A 20,506-nucleotide genomic window follows, 5' to 3' on the forward strand; every position below is an offset into this window, starting at 1 on the left:
GCTTTCCTACCAAAAGCAGTAGGCACGAGTCTGGTATCTGTTTACTGGAAAGCAGTCCTGCACTGAGTAAGGGAAACAACTGTGCAGACACAAGTTTCAAACGGACAACAGCAACAACAAAAAAACTTTTCTGGCACCTCTCTGAGAACCCAATAAATAAAAGTAAAAAGCCTCAACCTCTCAGCTTCTCTGTATTTGTGGTAACAAATCAGACTCCAGTGATGGTAGGAGACTCGCCCTCTAGGTTAAGCACTGCTCTGTTCTTTTTTGTAGCCTGTCCAAAGCAATCCAGGAGCGCAGCCTGCTCCAAACACCAGCAGCTCCCCACTGAGCAGGGGTGATGCTTGAGGAGTGCAGAATCAGCAAAAGGGCTCCCTGGCCATTTCCCTCCTCATCTGTCCTCTCTGCTGTTCGGATCACAGGAGTAGAGAAATGAAGACATTGCCAATATCAGTAAGAACATTTACATTTAACTTAACAACATACACACAGTGCTACTCTATCCTGGCTTTGTTGTCAGTGGTGGTGGTATTTTTAATGTGAAAGTAGTAACAATTAGCCAGGAGCAAATTTACCAAACCCAGTTTATTCCTTACTTAAATATATGAACCATTGATCCACTGAGAAGCTGCTTCATTTCAGACATCTTTATTTCCTCCTGAGCTCCCTCCCTCTTTTTCTTTCCCCCTACAAAAAAGAAAATGTTGAGGGAGCTCTGATTTGACATCAGAATTAGCATTTCTTCCACCCTCTTCTCCAGCAACATGGTGAGTTGCAAGATGTCTGTCTGCTGGAAGAACTGGCCATTTTAGCTCTATTTCCTTCCACTCATTCCCAGGGAGGCTGTGGTAGGACAAAGACATCAGTTTGTCACCATACTCCATACTTACCTCCCGTGCCTCTGCTTTGTAAATTCCTACAATTTCCTTGTGAAATGGCAGACTCCCAAAGATCTGTATGCTGAACAGTTTTTCCAAGGTTCAGTAAAATGAAGCTCTTCATATCTCATAACATCCACATCTCTAACTGACCAGAACAAACACCTTTTGGGAAGAATTTAGAAAAAGTAGATAAACTGGATAAACTGCCAGCTCTTATCTACTTTTCAGTGACCAAGAATAAGACAAGGGAATCAGGACTCTCATTTGACTGATGTATTTATTTGTGGCTTTAACATGCAAAAACAGTATAACAATTATAGAAGTTAGAAAAAATATATAGCACTGAAAAAAGTACTCATGCAAAATGAGGCTTCTACTTGAACTATTCTTCACAATCACCAGTTAGTTGATTTGTCCCAATATTTATAGTTCATCGTTAAAACTGCCAAAACTGGCAACCACCAGGATTGTTGTCTCAATTAAGGACAGTAAACAGATTGTCCCATTTTTTTTAAATGAAAAAATCCAAAATGTAATACTTCACAGTTTAACATGTTTATTCATTTAAACGAGCTAAAAAATAGTGGTGTGACATCTGCTTGAGAGACACTGGTACCTAACATTTTGGCTGTCTCCCCACCAATTTGGTTCTGATTAAGGGGAGGTGGGGGTGGAAGAAGAGTAAAGGATTCTGTCAGTTAAATGCATTGATAAACTACACAAAATATTTCTTCACTCTTGGAAAAGTGTAGAAATACATCTACAAAAGAATGTATTACAGCAAACTAAGAGGATGATGGGGAAAAGTGCTGTGATATATCAGCGTCGGCTCTTTCAGGGAAAAATATTGTAAGCATATGATCACAGACAATCTTTGCCAGTTTATTTATCTCATGGATTCATTTCCCAAAGTGCAGGCATAATCCACCACAAAATCTTTTAAGAAGCAGTTCCAACGTCACATTTCTGCTGTCTTATTGATGTGCCATATTGTTATTTTCTTAGTCATAAGCATCACTAATTATTATGCTACTGTAAGTAAAACTTGAAATGCGATCAAGATCTGTAGTATCCTGTTTGTTGGCACTCTAACTTGCATAGTCTGCATTTCAAGTACAGTACTTTACAGAAAATTGTCCCAAATGCATTTGACCTTCACCAGTTGGCTCAGTTGTGCCTTTTATAGGCACAATCCCATATATCAGAGCAAAATGAATCATCACTCTACTGGGAGCTGCTAGCAACATTTTCCTCTCCAAAGGGGCAGCATTCAAAACTTGGCCCTAATTCAGTAGAAAAGCCTCTTTCTTGATAGCACTTCTCCTGGACATGGGATGGGTGGTTTTGTAGGGCTTCCACTGTGCTTTTATTTAGTTGGGTTGTTTAGAAGTTGCTTCCAAACACAGCTTGTTAGGTCAACTATTCTAGATTATACCTAAATGAAAGGATGTTTGCTGGTGTTGTGCATCTTTGCAGTTATGTACATGTTGTCCCTGCTCCAAGCTGGTCTGATGAATGGAAGGAGCTATGACATACCCTGAATCACATGATGTCTATATGATATGCAAGAGTGAACTTTAAATAAAGCGTTCTTCAACAAAAGTTTAAATACATCTCTAGGGTCCATTAGGGAAATGCTTAACATGCCTCCTAAGCTTCCAGTAAAATATATTTATGGACTCTAGGAAATAGAGTTAAAGCCTTTCCTTGGCAATGCTCACCAGCAGCACTAGTAAAACTACTATACTGAGGCTTCTGTCCTGAGATGGTCTACATGCTGGTTCTGCCTCTGTGGGATCAAAGGGAAAAGAAAAACTGCTGAGGAGATATTTACTGAGCAAAATCACTGCTGGAAGGCTGTCGTGCCTTCCTAGCCAGAGACTCTTCCAGATGGGACATCCTCTACCACCCACCGCTTGAGGGCCCAGTACAGGCATCTCCACCACAACCTCTGCCTGAAAGAAACTTTGTTTACTCCACAAGCAGACTCAAATATGCTTCCCAGAGGTAAATATCCTTGAAAAAAAATACCCAATCAAGCCAGGGCTGCTGTGTAAGTGATTTGATCAGCAATCTTTCTTTGAAGCAAGTGTATAAAAGCATTACTTTTATAATAAAGTCATGCTGTCTGAAGTTGATGGGAGCTACACGGAACAACTTCATCTACACAAGATCTGCTGTATTGGTTGGATAAGATGCTAAGGGAAGTTCTCTTTATTGTCTTTTACGTAGGCTACACTTAATTTTAATATGAGCTCAGAGGTTAGAAAGGTATAGAATAATATAAATATTCTAAAGCTGGTGAATATCACCGTGCACATTTGAATATTGTGCTGTCCAGATTGCTTTAGTGTCCTTCAAAATGTATATGTAATTCAATGTGACACCTCCAACATTAATAAGAGCACAAAGATAATACAAATACATTTCTTAACGTAGGCACTAAGCAACTCATACAAAGATAGATGGTCCAAAATTGAGGAGGCATATTTCAATCTGTGATATAATTAGGAGCAAAATAAGCCACATGCTTGCAAGATTCAAATCAGTCCCTATTCTAAATTATCAGGTATGGTCGCTACAGTGCTCTAGAAAGTAAAAATAACTTCAGGTTGATTACGATCTCCTTTGAGTAAATCAGCTGTAATTTCAGCAAATTCATAAATGTTACTCATAATCCAAACTCATTGTTAATGTTATTGTGCTTGTGCCTTTTAGAAAACTAACGATGAAAATTTTTATGAAAGGTGGAGGCTTTTAGCTTTAAAAACAAACATATTGACATGGTTCCATTAGAAATTATTGTGCTGATAAGAGAAACAGTGTACTTGCTGCAATATTTACCAGGTATTTCTGTGTACACTGAACAGAACTCTATCCAGTTTATCTAAGCAACAGAAAATCTTCTCATTACATGAAAATATCTTTCATATAAATGAAAAGGCCTAACCTTAGCGAAGCCAACAGGCAAACTGCAAACCATGGCACTTGTGGGCTATATGGACTGATAAGCCACAAAACAGGAAAATTGCTTCAGTCACACATTTATGCACTTCAGATTTTGTCTGTGAGTCATAATTATGGGAAATGAGATCTTCATGTTCTAAGAACTTCATAAATTTGACAGTAGGAATAGCATGCTTTTTAATGTAACCAATTCAGAAAGCAAGTTATGAGACAACTTGCATGATGGGGATAACCACACATCATTCTGAGACCACATACCACCCAGGGAGCTACATACACACATTAAGAAAGCAATCCTTCCAGCATTTTATGGAACAAGAAAATTGCTCATGCAAAGTAAAAGGAGAGGTCTGTAGGTTCTGTGACATGTGGTGTGGCACTGGTGAAATGAACGGCATGTCACATCCAAGAAGACAGATTGTGATATGCTTTTCTCCACACTGAAAGGCGGGCCATGTGTCAGAAAATGCTTCACCATAAATTCAACATGTCAGTAAGCGTTCGGTCATGTATAAGAGTATTAGCCGCCTATAAGTCATATGAATGTATAAATGTTAAGTTTTTGTGTCTGTAACAGTCATAATTAGAAAATGAGACATATTTGCATGTATATGTTTTTCCCTTTCATATTCTTGGAAGACAGTTGTACTCTGAATTTCTAGAGGAGTTGTTTTGCATTGCATAAAGTGAATGAGGAGTACGAGAGATAAGAAGTGCATCCTTAGGGAGACATAACGTATATGGTCATAGTTACTGTATGGTTTAAAAATTAACTGCATTAATCTAAGTTCCTTAAGAGGTGATAATGGGACTGTGTCAATTTAAAATAAATATATTCTCCGTTATAATAGTTGCTAGGATTTGGTATGCCTTTGTCTTCAAAATCAGTGTATGGAATCTTACTCAGGCATTTCTGGAACAAGTCAGTAAATGTCTCATTTACAATTAAACCTAGCCTTCAGCCCACAAACTGGTATCAAAGATACAACCAAGCTAGTTTGCTAACAAAATTTCAGAATTATAGTAGCTTTTATGGAAGTTAATCTGCCTAACTCATTTGCACATTCAGCACTAATGGCTCCATGCTCTTCTTGGTTTCAAAACGAAACCAAACTAGAGAAAGACTGACCACAAATTTAAAGGATCAAACCAAAACCTTTACAACCATAAGCTCAGTAATATGCTGAAGCTGAAGCAGAACAGTGTAAAGGCAGAATTTAACAGCTCCCTGCAGCTGCTTTGACATATCAACTTCTTCAAGTTGCTTGTGGTTATCAAAGGCATCAGAAATGTTATCTACACTGCATATTCTGAAAGAGACTTTGTGAAAATTAAAGGATGACATAAAGCCAAGATTTTCCCAATTATTAGAAGTGTACATAAAAAAAAAAAAAGCCTCTTAATACTTACAACTTCAGACATTAGTTTGATGATAAAAATGATTGTATAACTACAAAGAATTTTTTTACAACATCCCCCTCACAGGTAGAGCCAGTTGATACCACAAACAACAGGAAGACTATAATTAAAATATAATTTTGACTTTATATTAATAATAGAGCAATACACTAATTAAACCCAACATCGACTGAACTTTCTATTTACACTAGTTCAGACAGCACAGGAGGCAAAGAACTGTGTTTCAGAGGCATATGCGAATGCTAGAGCTTCTGTCATCCAGGTGCCATTTCTGACAGAACACATGTGTGCTGAACAGTTGGCAAAAGAATGAAAAAGATTACTGTAGATATATGGGCACACAGAATCTGGGATGACATAAAATTAAGTCCATATAGGAGGTGACAGACTGCTTCTAAAAAGATAATTTTTTCCTACAATGTCTTCCATCTTTGTGTGTGCATGTGTGCGCACACATTTACAAGAAAGATAAAAAGGGAGAGGAAGACCGAGGGTTTTTTGATATACTTTAAATATAAAACAATAAAAGATTATTTTATTTGGTATTTCTGCTTCCTCTTGGGAAAGGGAAAGGAACTTAATTTGGCTATCAGGAAGCTTTGATTCCTAAATTTACTCAAGGCAGATTCTTCTCCTGTGAAGTCAGCATCAATACCCATGGTAATAATAGCACCTGTCTTTCGACATCAAAGTTCTCTGCCTGAGAAAAAATAATGTAAACAATAAACTTCATGTGTTGTACTGCAGCTCCTGGCTTCGGTGTTAACCAAATATACTTGCCGGGCGTGAGCGTTCTTCCTTTATTTTGGAGATCTGGAATGTAGAAGTAACTGATGTATTGCAAAACTTACTAATTTGGACTGCAAGAAATGGCATTGTTTACTGTCTCACAGTGAAGAGACTGTGTGTTCCTACGTAGTCTTGTTCAAGCTGAAGAAATCGTGATGATAGATTCATTGCATCTGCTAGTTTTCATCTGGATCCAGATCAAGGTCAACTTCATTGGAAATGTTAAGATAAAAGAAAGCATAGAAAGCCAACAAAAATACCAATATAGCTGCAAGGACAAGGGCAACTTCCTGTAGGAAAAAAAAAAAAAAAAGTAAAACAAAAACTGTTAGAAACACTATCATAATTTAAGATAAATAAGAAATAAATGTCACTTCCCTTCTATAACGCACATCAAAATAACACCAGACGTAGACTCTGCGTAATATATCAATACTTTAATGATTTATTCTTTTTGATTACCGATTCAGAGTGTTATAAAATCCATTCACTTAATAAAGATTTTGGTGAGTTTGATACACTGCCAAAAATAAGACACTTGGCTTAAAGATCTTTGGTCTGACCTAGAAATAGGAGCTTTATGTCCTTTTATTATTCCATCCCTTCCTTTTTAAAAGAAAACAGAATTCATGAACCACAGTTTTGAACACAAATTTAAGTTATGAATTTACACTGTGAATTTTGATGTTTTCTAGCAATATGTTACTGCTTTTTGCCAACAAATTTGTAATTTTTTAATGAAGCAAACACAGTATGGTGGAAGTCAATGAAAATTGCTACCTCTACCTCCCAACCTCCTGGCATGCATTACAATATGGATCTACAAAATCCTTCAGAATTGGATGAAACTTTTCTTCTTTCCCCTCTTCAATAAGGCAAAAAGCACAACAATTCACACTTGCACTTGCCTCTCTTCCCATAAAATACTGCAACTTGCTGCATCTTCCTTAATTAACATAAAAGAGTCTTCCAAAGTATACATGATTTATAGCAGCTTTCAGAATCAGAAAAAATGTTTTTCTACTAAACATCATATTCACTATGTGACTGCCTATCATCGTATTCTATCTTAAGGCTGGACTCTGTTAAGCTCCAGCTTTACGTCTTGGATATAACAAATCAGTGTTATCATTATAACATTACTTCTTGCAAAGTTGCAGTGTTTCTGATTTTTAAGTTTTTTTTTTTTTCTTTTTTCTATGAAAGCACAGCATACTCCCTTTACTGTTGACTCTCATTTTGTTAGACAATAAAAGAAATACAAATTATGTATTTTATGTATTTTATGTAATTATGTTCCTCCAGCTCATAGTAAGTACCACTTCCACAGCTAACAGCACGCGTTGCTTCATTACCTATCATCAAGAAGGATTTTTGAAATCATGTATGGGGGTACTCATAAGGAACAGGTCAGTTTGCCCACCCCCACAAACTGCCTTCCCTCTACAAAAAGAAGCAATAATCTCCCCTCAGAATCTCAGTTTCACGTTAACCTACAAACCGTCTGCTTCAGAGCAACCTACCCATATACTTCAAAGGAGAGAAATAGTTTAATAAATTTATAGCAACTAATCTGAATTGGTACAGAAGATGCAACATCATACTTACTTTGCCACTGGGATGGAAAAGAGATGCCTACATCTCACCTAGACAATCAGACAACCTTTTCAGGTGAAGGAGAGGATCTGACCCTCTTCAGTGTAAGATTCCTTCTGTCCTAAACAAGATATCTAAACGACGTCACAGGGACATTCTCTAAAAATGCCTATTTCTCCCCTTAGACTATGAAGGAAGTGTAGATGATGGGTCAGGTGTAGAGACCTACACTGCAGGACAAGTCCCATCTGGGATCTCCAGATTCGTGGTAGCTTTGTGGCTGACTTTGCATGTCCACTGCCATGAAGGAGTTAAAAGTGTGTTAGACTTTTTAAAGTCTAGCCCATAATCTGGCATTCTTCTATAGAACAGCATTTCATTTGCATTTACATGAATGCATTATATAGTTTATCAGAATGTTGGATCAATAATTCAACATATGCCATCTAATAAACTTTGAAATACTACTGCCTAGTTGGTGTATGCTTTATAGGAGCCTTTGTTCTATCGAAACCTTTGCTTTACATTTTATATGGATGATTAATTGATATGCACTTTAAATTTATTTTACATTAAAATCGTTCCTTTGAATTTGCTGAGGCTGTTTGCTAAGGATTTCAGCTACATTTTCCTCTTAGTGTTATCCCTTTCTCTGAGCCTCACCCTCCTGTTTTTATATGATTTGATTAAAAAAAAATACATCTAATTCACTAATATATTAAAGGAAAGTGATTTTTGCTTTGTTGCAGTTACAACACGTCAGTATCTCACAAAAGGGCATGGCAGCATCAGACAGGTTTCATTTATTTCCTTGTATCCACAGCTGTGCTCCCAGACCCATCTGGCCACACAGCTACTAATCTTAAGAGGATGTAATAAACAAGTGACATACAACTGCAAGCTCCATCTGCTCAGGAGAGTGGACAACAAAACCGTACAATGCAGGCACCGTTCACACTTGACACAGACAGCAAATTCATTCCAGTATTAAAAGTTTTTTCCCTTGTTCAGATGTCACACTTGCCATGTTTTCTGCTCTACAATCAGGCCACCTTCCCTCTCCTTTCTCCCCAGACTCCCTTGTGAAATACTGTGGTAGCAGCAGCAAAACTGGGGGGAACGTTTGCATTAAAGATTTGTTTTCTGGGATGCGAAACTGGGAAAATCTTGATTTTATTCTCAGGCTGCCCAATAACTGCTTGGGAGCAGTTCTTTAATTTCTCTCTGCCTACGTTTTACAGCAAATAACACCAAGACAACATTACTTTCCTTACGCAGGCATTAGGAAGTAGGTGAATGGATCAGTATTTATTAACCCTGGGAATGACAAGCCTTATTGAAATTCCAAGTTTGTGACTTATGCGTACACCTTAATTCTGAGTTACTGAAGAAGGCTGAGTAAAAAAAATCTAAAATAAATGGTCTAACAAAGGATGCCTGGCTCTTAGCTAGGGATATGCAGCCTCTTAAGAATTGTATCCAGTTTATGAACTTTTATAAACATAAATTTTGCAATGTAAGTAGCAAATGAGATGCTACACCACTACACTGCCTTTGCAACAACCGTACATATTGTCATTCTAATTTGTTTTATACTTATCAGGCTTTGCTATTTGTATTTTAAGCCATGCATAGAAATGAAATGTTAAAATACTCCCCACTTGGCATATATAGCTCCCTTTCTCTTGCACTTTATGGATCATCCCTATCATCCCCCTGCGAAATCCATTTACTCAGAGGATTTCGCCATGAATAATTAACCAATAAGAAGAAGTCTTATAGAAATAAACTTAACATGATCACAGGGCTTTTTCTCCTTTTTTCTTTTTTCTTTTATAACATGGTACAGAACACTAGGAAATAAAATCCCTGCTCTCAAATTCCAAAGTACAGTCAAGAAAGCTTTAAAAAGGAACACAATTTTCTACTATATTCTCTTAAATTTAGAACAATTTCTGCAGAAATCTATTGATTGCAGCTTAGTTAAGTTTTTCAGGAACTTCTCCATAAAGGAAACACATGCCATTGCAGAATAATGTAGATTCAATTCTCCTATCATTTTTGTCAGTTTTATGTCTCTCCATGCCAAAATACTCCAATAACGTCCTCAGATTCCTGATGGAATAAGTTGCAGAGTTGGGATCTAAATGAGATTAAACAGGATATAAAAAAACAACAACATCAACAAAAAAAAAACAACAACAAAAACAAAAAATGGGGGACTAGATGAGGAAAAATGTTGAATATAGTTGCACAGATTTAGACACTGTTTATGACAGTATCATATACCACATATATAACGTAATACCACACTCAGGAAATTTTATTTTTTTTACATGTTAAATTATTTGTTTATTGTCCTCCAAATAGAAGCATATATTTTGTATATCTTTTTCTTTTTTATCAAACACTATCTTAAAAGTAGGTTAAAGTGTACCACAGATTTCTGTCTCTGAAATTGTAAACTATTCCTAGATATTTTTGAAAAGGGATAAAAAGAAAATCACATGGACCAAGGATATTTGTCTTTTTAGAAATAAAACTTACATGGACTTAAAAATAAATCTTCTTATCCCATATAATTTCTAAGTGGAAGACTTTGGCTGGGCATTCACTGTGACCATTTTTTAGAATTTCAAAAAATAAGAATTAAAAATGAATGTTTGCTTGTTAACAAAACATTTAACATCTAATGCAAGGCAACAAAAGTAATTTATTAACTTTTATCAGTAATTTTTATGTTATAAATTTTAACCATTAAAATTTTCAGATAGCACAAAAACAATTATGGCCTTAAATAAGGAAAACAAGGAACTACTACAAAGTCATCTAAAACATCTGGCTATATGATCACAAAGCAGGATTCATTTTAACATAGCTAAATGCAAGATAATATAGTTGTTATAATTGTAATACTGTAGTACTACAAAGATGCTACTAGATAATATTGTAGCACTTACAAAGGCAGTACTTACAAAATGGAAAACTCTGCCTTGAAAGCCTGTGACTCTAAAAAGGTCTTTTGATTTAAGAAGTAACCACTTCCTCAGCACGATCCCTACATGTGGAAGGGGGGATTTCCAGTAAGGAGATGACTGTTATTTATTTTATCATAGAGAAGAATGAGAGGTAGCTTGGTTACAGCATATAACTATATGCCATATACCTGTATTTAAGTAAGATGCTTCACAGTGTGGGGTCTTTCTACCTCGTTTATTAGAACCTCTTGAGGTCCTGCCGAGGTTAGATAAACTCGGTCTTGAAATAAGATGTAATTTCCTAAGAACAAGAATGAATGAACCTTCAAGTAACCTCTTAGGGAGAATACAGACTTCCATGGCCATGAGTCTTTTATGGCTAGATTTCTCAACTAAATAAATAAACATATAAATAAACAAATAACTTATTCAGCCATTGGGAAGAATTCTTCAACTTGGGCATTTGTGAAAGGAGGCCCTGGCTGCTAGCTAGATTTGGTGAACAAAAGCCTGCAGACTGCTCCCTTCCTTCAGAGCCTGGGAAGACTAGAATTGCTTGCATGGTCAGTGCTATATTCTGAATCCCTGGAGTACTAGATTGTCAAAAATAATGACAGTTCATGCTTCTGTGCTTCAGACTTTTCTATATAGGATCAGAGTAAGAGTTTCCTTCCTTTCCCATAAATTTCCCTTCAATTATATTGATTCCGTTACCGGGATATGATGTTTTATTGTTGGACTCCTTTTCTTTCAACTGTCCTTTGGAGTGGGTCATAGCCAGAGACTAAAGCCTGAGGAAGATGGACTTCTGCTCCGAGACGGTACAGAAAATCCTCCTAAGCTTCTGCCTGGTGCATCTTGTTCACATGCTGAAAGTCACCAAAATTACTGTGCTTAAGTGTACAGGTCAGGCCAGGGTCAGATGGGAGCGATCTGATTTTGTTGTTCACTTTGTACACTTTTTTCCTCCTCTCCCTTCCATTTCAAGGTCAGGGATGAAAATCTGACTGCTGGAAGCACTGGGAATATATCACACTGTTCATTGGTGGTACATTAAGGTGCCCTGCTCTTTTTGTGAGGCACATAAACTGGTTTGAAGACCCAGTACTTTGGGTCTACAAAAGTGCTTGGATTTCCTAGAAGGTATCTGGATGAAATTTTATGATCTGTAGTATATAGGAGGCCAGATCAAATGATCTAATAGTCCCTTGTGGCCTTAATTTCTGCAAAGCTATGAAACTGTATTCCCAACATATCTTGGCAAACAGAGTCCACTAACTTAGCAGATTATGAGCAGCATGAAATCAGAGAACACCCTTTGCCAAAATACACTAGGAATGTTTTGTTATCTCTTCATACATAACTTGTTCCAGATGAGATAAACTCTTAATAGAGAGCTAGCTAGCTAAACAATAGATTAGGCAGATATGCAGAAGAATGACAGACAGTGAGTTTCCACTTCTCTAAGAAACATTTATTTCTTAGCTCAATCAATGTACTATGCTGCTAATAATTCTCTATGGAGTGGTATTCTGCAGCTGATTACATCTTTGCAAGTGGGTGTAAAATGCTACTGTTCAGATTTGTGTCTGCTTTTCAACAAGAGAGAAAACGTCATCATCTATCACACGGACCACAGATTCATTCTTGTAGCCTGTGAAAAAAAATATCTCCTCAAGAATTCCCATTACTTTTGGCCTCTGCATAGAAAAACCCAGCTATCTGGGGCTGAACTTGAACACTCCTCAAACCATTTTCCCCTTGCCACCCTCCCACTGGCACCTCTAAGAGCTGAGACAGCACCGACAGCTTAGAGCCCTTGCTACTCCACCTGGTCGTCACCTCCAGGTGTACTTCCATCTGCAGGCAACAAAACAACCACAAAGAGAAAATTCAGAGGCTTCCTTTTTGGTACTGCTATAAAGAATCTTGTCTTACCCAAAAACTGAGAGACTTCCAACATATTGCTTTCCCTCCATGTTATTTCTTGAGACAGGGGTCCTGCTTGTCCAAGGCACACCATGTGTTTTGGCACTGTCTGCATTGGTGTCATGTATACAAACAGAGCCAGCACAATAGCTCTTTTTCAATATTTAATTTTTAAGCATGTTTAAAGAGCAAATATTACACTGAATACTAGCATGGTCACCCTGCTTGAACTAACTTTTGATAGTTATTAGTGCTTAGCTACTTCTCTGACATTATCAACATGGATAAAATCTCTCATTGGGGAAATTAAAAAGTACTAAATGGCAGTGACTGAAAGAAACTTTGTTACTTTAAACCTTGCATTAAAATGACAAGGCAATCAAAGTTTGACAAGACAAGCTAATTAGTATGCCAGCGATGAAATGTGAAGGATCTCCAGGGGATCAGTTCTCGAAAGTTTTATGTCATTTATAAGGCTTTTTTTTTTTTAAAGCAAATGTTGTCAGCTCTTACGGTGAAATACACAACAGTGGAATTTCATTATCTTCATCGATATTGAGGACTACATCCCCTCTCTGTTTTTCAATCCTTCATTTTCCCTAAATACTTTAGTTTATATCTAGTGGTTGTTCTTCCCATGGATTGGACCCCAGGCTAGAGGTATCAATGAGTACTAAAAAAAAGCCATTGTTTTAAATGGCATTTTCATAGATGTAAAAAATTTTCCTCTTTCCTTGAGAGGTTGTACCTCTATAAGTATGATACGGTTATATCTCCTCTACAGTATTTTTATTATCTGCAACTTAGCTTTTATAGGAAAACGTTAATATACTTTGAAGTGCTGCATACCATATCGTGTACTGAAACCTGGAAAAACAAATAAATGGAGAGTATACATATGTATGTTTTTTCTCAAACATTTAACAAGAGCCTTGGCCATTTCTATTTAAAGTGCTGCCTACTTATTGCATTGCACTGTAATTACACCGCTTTTCTTTCAACACAAACTGAAGTTAGTCAACTGTCACTGCACAGAATTGGAGCCTGCATCGTATAAAAACACTAAAACCTCACCCTTAGGAAGGTGAACCATGTTGTTTATCAGCATCAGAAAACTTTGCTAATATGAAGTGACAGCTGTGACAATACCTTCCCAAATGAAGAGCTCAGGCACACGCAAGGCTCTGAATATTAGGAAACAAACAATTATGTGCATTTAACCTCAAAATAGTTTCAGAACTGTACATAACCTGATGGGTTATATAAGCTCAGCGAGAAGGCTGTATACAAAGGCCTTGTCCTCCTTGCTCCACAAGCACATCCCTGTAGGGAGAAGTAACCACCTTCCCTTCCCTTTTGCTTAAGCTCTGACAGCTTTTGTCAGCAATTAGGAAGCAAGGAAAATGACTGAGATCTGTTTGGGGGCAATCAGAATCAGATTTTATAGCCCATGTGTGCAAGAAATGTAACAGCCAGAAGACAATATTTTAAAGTTTTTGTTGTTATTGTTGTTTTGTTTTGTTTTATTTGTTTGTTTAAAAGGCAGAGGCAGAATTGCAAACCTCAGACACCTAAAACATTGCAACCAGTAGATCCCCAGGGAACACAACACCCCATGACCTGGAGAACATGTGTGCACTTTGATGGCAAAAGTCATTCCAAGCTGCAACAAAGCTGGCATTCTACAAAAATATGTAGGAACACATTTGTACAGGATAAATTATTCTTGTTCTCCTTATTCACTAATATTTGGTATTCATTATACATGTGATTACACATATGCTTTTCTATTCTCCATCATTTTAAAGTAATAATTACTCAAGATAAAAATGAAACAAAACATGGTTTGAAGGACATATTTTCCTCACTTGTAAGAGATACGCGTAAAACTTGTACATTTCTAAAGAACTAGGCTGTACAGCAAAAGTCTCCAGGTAGAACATCACTTTTAAAAGGTCATGTCATTGAAAGTAAAATGAAAAGAAAAAGTAAAATTTAATAAGAAGGGAAGGAAAAAACATCGAACTCAAAAGGTTAATAATCTATCCTTTAAACAAAAAAGGCAATCTACTTTTTCTCATTAAAACCTGACACACAGCACTAACTGAGGAGATTATGTTGTGAAAACATACTGCATCGCACGGTAATGCTTGATCGAGATCAGCAATCAGGAGCAAAAAGAAAGCACTGTTTCGTGATTATAATAGCAAATTCTGGAAGACAACCAAATACATCATCTGGCAGCTCAACAGCTGTTACAGCTTGGTAGTAATACCTTGGCATTTGCTATAAGCTATAACTTGAAAAAATTGATTTCTCATCTGCCAGAAACAAGAAAATGTTCTCCTTTTAACATTTCTAAAGTTCCTTTCACTAGAATACTCAGGTGTCTGATCTTTTAAAAACAAAACAAACAAACACACAACATTTTTTAACCTTCCTGCTAAGCTAATTGTATATCACTTTGATTCAAAAATAAGTGTGATGGAAAAATATTGGATGCCACCTAAATAAACAATGTACATTCAGCCAAACTCCATTCTGATGACACTGGATAGAACATAATATTCCTGATCGTCTTCCTTCTTCATATTCACAGTCATGATCAGCCAGCCATTATTATACTTCATACCAGCCTGGAACAGGGACATTTCCAAAACAGATTTCAGTCCCTTTCCAAGTATTTTGCTGTTAGTTAAGCCTACTGTTTTCCAAGTCAGAGGTAGTACACAAGAATGTAGACTGAGATAATAATGCTGTGAATTTACAATATTTAACAAACACTGTCTTTAAATGACACAAGAAACTTATTCTAGAATGCCGAGTTCTTAGAAATGGGTATAGGACAGGAAGAGGAAGAAGGGAGATGTTTGTGTATTGTCACTTTTGTAACAATGTAAAATCATTAAAGCATTTGTTTTGTGCACAGAGTGGCTCACAGGAAAGATCAGTTTTCTAAGTATACAATATTTTATTGACATTAAAGTATGCATCATAACAAGAACATGGACTACTTAAAACCCTTTAGTATTTCATCTATTCTAGTTATCTTAGGGTTAAGTAAAAGCAATCCATCATAAATATTTTAGATTCTGGCATTCCACTTAGATTTTGAAGTGTCATAAACAATATCTCTCAGAAATCAATATTCACGCAGTACATCTATGGGGAAAAGAAACAAGAAATACACAAAGGTGGTATAAGCTATCAAAGAGAACTCTACCTTCACGCCTAGTGCAGTTTTCTTGGCCTCTGCTTTTAATCTTGTTGCTCTTAACATAGGCCTGGTTTTCTTATAATCTTGTTTTCCTAGAGCAGAAAAACACATTTATTGAAAATGTTGCCAAAAATATATATAAAAAAAGATAAAGAATGTTAGCAATTATTTCAGTTTGAAAGTCAGATCTAACATTTTGAAAACGTCCCCCAGTTCAGCACTTTAAACAGAAGCTGCTTTATAAGCCAGGGGCCCAACCAGTGCAACAACGGTCCTCAGCACAGGTGATGATAGCAACAAGCGAGAGTTGATAAATCAGTGCAGAACTTATTACTCCGAAGAGACATCCAAATACACATACTGACAGCCACCCACTAGTACAATGTTTACTAAATTGTTCTGTAAGCATCAGACAGCAAATAAGTAGATTAAAGACGGATGACGTTTTTTTCCCTCACTTTTCAATCAAAACAAAATTTTTGTTACCATTTTTGTTGGTTAGTCATCTCTAATGCACTTATAAATGTGTAATACGTGACATTCTGGTGAATGTAAATGTTTCAAGATTCCAAACTGGAACATTATTTGTGAGTAGCAGAACTCGGAGACATGCAGGTCAGTCCAAGTAAGCATTAATAAAACCACTGCTTCACACTATCTGTTTATAGAAACACGTTACACAGAATCCTCTAGAACTGTCTTAGATGGACTTTTTTGAAAAATATGGGGACTACCTCTTGCAGCCACTAAATAGTGCAGCCAAGTGTTTCATTACTGTGAGTCTATATGAACCGAGTTCAGAGGAAGACATGAAAGTACTTAGAAATGTCATAAATCTTTTATCTCAACTTAATAATAAAGCATAAAATACTTGATATCTCTCAGGTATATTTTTCCGACTTAAAGGCTCCACTACTGTTGTACTGTATACTATTAACCACAGCCTCTTTAAGTCCACAGAAGTCAAGGTACTGATACAGTCAGCAAAGGAGGAGAAGGAAAAGAAGAATCCTCAAAGAAAATGCTCAGAGGGGTAGAATCCCAGTGAAACCGCTTTGTCTTTTCAAAAAAGTCCTTTCCTCCACCCCCCACCTGCCCCATGCATACATGCATTTTGTCCTTTTTGCCTATTTACAAAGCTGAGCTGCAATGCTTAAAGCAGAAATCTTTCTTTTTTTTTTTTTTACCACTAGTTTTACATCTAGGTTTCATCGTTGTTACATTCAGATAACTTAACCTTCCCTCTAAAAGAGTTCTCAGTAGTTTTGTGCACACAACACTCCCATTTAATCTACCAGATGGGGCCTTATGTTCACAATCAATAGTGCAATCTTCTCATTTCATTGTCATCTTCAAAATTGCGATATTAAAGCACAGTGGAGAAATTCTGAAACATGAATTAAAAAAGAATGATCTTCTCCAGCAATACCCTGAATTCATGGAAACACACTTCTACCTTTGTCCACCTTTCCTGTTTCATCTCTCTGCTCATATTCAATGCAGAGCTCTTCCCTGTGTAGAATATTGTGGATGCTGAACTTGCATTACGAATTTGCTCTCATGGTATAATCTCTCCTCAGCCCTGGGGATTATATATAGTGAAGGTCTCTGTATTATCCTCTGGTCAGGTATTATTCATAAAAGAACTGAAATAACTTAGAAAATACTCAGTGACAAAAGGAAAAATAACCTAAACCAAGTGAAAAAAAAAAAACACATATATCCAAGGAGTCTTCTTAGAGGATGGAGTAAAGATGACAACACGACTATTTATGTCTGATGTTCCAACATATTCATCCAGTCAACATATCACATTTACAGGACAGGATGACTGCAGCACTATTCTTCAGAAGTCAATGATATCTCAAAGCAGGATGCAACAATGTGGAGTGCTGTAATATTCTGTACAGTTACAGAAAGAAATGCAGGAACAACCCAAATGGTTAAGTCATGAGATGAAACCAGCCTGGAAGACAACGTGTTTCTTCCTCCTGAAGTACTGCAGTCGTACCTTTGCAATGAAATAGTTAAAGAGCTGTCAGAATTTCCATTATAAATGGCAGGAGTTTATAACTCATAAAAATTCACTCCAGGGTGAAATTTGGCATAGGTATACCCCAGTCTTGAATTTTTTTGTTTGTTTGTTTGTAGCCAACTTTCAATAAAGTGATGCAGCTGTTCTTACTTACTCATGAACAAACTATAGAAATTTATCCATCTGATATGTTTTAAGCACAACAAATACTTTTGTTTAGAAGTATAAAACTGACAAGGACTAGGTTCAATTTCAGTTCTCGTAATTCAGATTTGCTGTTCTCCCATCTGGGGTAAATAAAGCAGGACAGACAGAGGTTTCCCATCCTGTGATGCAACAGAGTTAGATAACAAAAACTAGAAAGCTTTGTAAGGCCCATTAGGAATGAGAAAAAAGTCAGGTACTGATCCCCACCTCCTCTTCCTCACATTGCCCATTCTCCCTCCTCCTCTCCAAGGACCAACTGTGAAGGTGACTAGAGCAATGGTAAATATTACACAGTCTATTCCTAGAAAAGGGAAAGATTATCGGTGTTCCTTCACTCAGTTTCAAACATTCAGGTACTGTTTAATCCAGTACTGTCAGTATGGCTAAGACTGTATTCAGCTTATCCATAGAATATGTCCAGATTTATATTAAATCTGATATGAACAACTAAACCTCCCTATATAACAAATAGGCTATTTTAATAATGACTCTAGAGCTGGTAGTTCTCCAAATCTATGCACCTGTCATTAATTTACCATTCTCCTTGCTAAACGTGAAAGCCAAAGGAAAAAAATATATATGGTAGGGAAACAGTCTGAGTCCACGAAGTGCAAAAGTTTAAAAAGGGCATCTGTGAAGTCCTTTGTAATGAAAACCAGATTTAGCTATTGTACTAAAAGACTCTTAAAACATCTGAACTTTCTGAGGCCTTGGGAAAGACATCTGCACTACAGGACTATAAAGAACTATGAAATGCAAAGCCCCTACCACGTGAATGCTGATCATTACCACCTGGAAAACAAGCAGGAATAAATAATAATAGCTCCCTATGTTCTTTTGAGTCTGCAATTTCAACCAGTTGGAACACGTATATTCACACTCCCGATTTCTTCTAGTTTTATCTACCTCATCCTGCAAGCTGTCTTGTACATTTATCTGTCAGAGTCATCAGCTAAAGCTGTTTCTTCTTCCCAGGAAGTGACCGTCAAAGCCAGTTAAGATGGACTCATCAGACAAAGCCTCATTTGTCTGCTTTACCCAATGTCTATTCAAGACAGACAGAGAGTTTTCCTGAGGGAACATAGGAGGGCCAGAAAAGAAGCCAAAAACATAGATTTGGAAAATTTCCAGACCAAATCCTACTTTCTGTATTACCTAAGCAAAATCCTTTCCTCTTGTACTTCTTCACATTATCATTATTATCAATTTTTCATTTCTTCTCTCAAACTCCAGTGCTGGCTTTCCTTTTTTTTTTTTTTTTTTAAACAAACAAACAAAACCACCTACCTTACTTTTTTTTTTTTTTTTAATTTATTTAAAAAACTCACAACTTCTTTCTTTACAACTTTTCTGAAGTCCATCCATCACTTTATTTCAGTTTTTAAGGCCAAAGAACTAGTCCATGATAAGGAAATTTTTCTTACTGACTACAGCCATCTATTCCCTGCTTCTATTGCGCCTTGCCAGTCCCTCCCAAGAACAGCTGCAAAGACCATCCACCTTTCCATTTCAGTGCTTGAAGTTGTCTTCAGAAACTCTCCAGTGCTCACCCTTCATCCCACCCTTTTTATCCTGTCCTTGTCTGCCCATTTTTTTTCCTGCTCCTTGGGTGGCAAAAGGACCTCAGTAGCAGCTGAACAGAGTTGTGCCCATTTAAAAATCCTTTTTTTGAAACTTTCCAGGAGTGGAAATGGACTCTTCTATTGGCTGTAGACTTAGAAAAGCATAAAGATAACAGTGAAAGATGGGGGAGTTTTTCAGCTACTAAACACAGCTGTATTGTGAAAAATGCCAAAGTGTTTCCCTCAGAGCAAATGTTAGGTATTCATACAATATGCAGCATAAAGTTGTTTCTCCTCACGTAACTAGGATTAAAATGCTATGGATTTCACAAGAAATGTTGTGATTTTTCTCTATTCACACTAGAGAACAAGATCCCAAATATCTCCTATTCAATAATTTTAATAATAGATTAGAGAAGACCTGATCTGGTATATTCAGTATTCTCTTTAACTAAACACCACAATTAATGCAAAACTTAAGTTAAATAACACTTATGAGCTAGATAAGTTCATTAAGTTCTGAGTGACCTTTTTTTTTTTTTTAACTCTGCAGAAATCCTGTGACATTACGAGGTACTATGCATAAATATTTTTGCATAGATAACAAACTCTGTAACACATGTAACTGAGAATGCAGCACGCTGAGCGCTATATGTTAAGAAAATGGACTACACCTAAGATTTTGTAAAGATGCTGCCATTTACCATACAACCTGAACCTATATAATAACTTCTTAAAAAAATATTGGATTCCCGATCCTTCTAGATGTTTACTCTTTCATTCCAACAATAGCTCATTACTGGAATTGAATAACTGACTAAAGACTGCCTCTCTGCTTCTCAATTCATCAGGCTTAAGCAGAAACAGGACTGCATCTTTGGCCTTTGTTGATACTGCTGTCCAAGCTTATTATCATATGAATATCT

General features: G+C 36.7%; 1 protein-coding gene across 3 annotated transcripts in view; it reads right to left on the minus strand.

Moving 5' to 3' along the window:
- Nucleotides 1-1,139: 1,139 nt before the first annotated feature.
- TRIQK (triple QxxK/R motif containing) overlaps nucleotides 1,140-20,506 on the minus strand; it is a 63,310-nt gene continuing 43,943 nt past the window's right edge. For all 3 annotated transcript variants that reach the window (XM_084509035.1, XM_084509037.1, XM_084509036.1), the window contains exons 3-4: nucleotides 15,783-15,868; nucleotides 1,140-6,346 (exon numbers count right to left, since the gene is read on the minus strand). In XM_084509035.1, coding sequence (XP_084365161.1) covers nucleotides 6,233-6,346; nucleotides 15,783-15,868 — 200 coding nt within the window. In that variant the 3' untranslated portion in view covers nucleotides 1,140-6,232. The remainder of the gene's footprint in view (nucleotides 6,347-15,782; nucleotides 15,869-20,506) is intronic.

The sequence above is a fragment of the Aythya ferina genome (genome assembly GCF_964211825.1).
Source record: "Aythya ferina genome assembly, chromosome: 2".
NCBI classification, from domain to species: domain Eukaryota; kingdom Metazoa; phylum Chordata; class Aves; order Anseriformes; family Anatidae; genus Aythya; species Aythya ferina.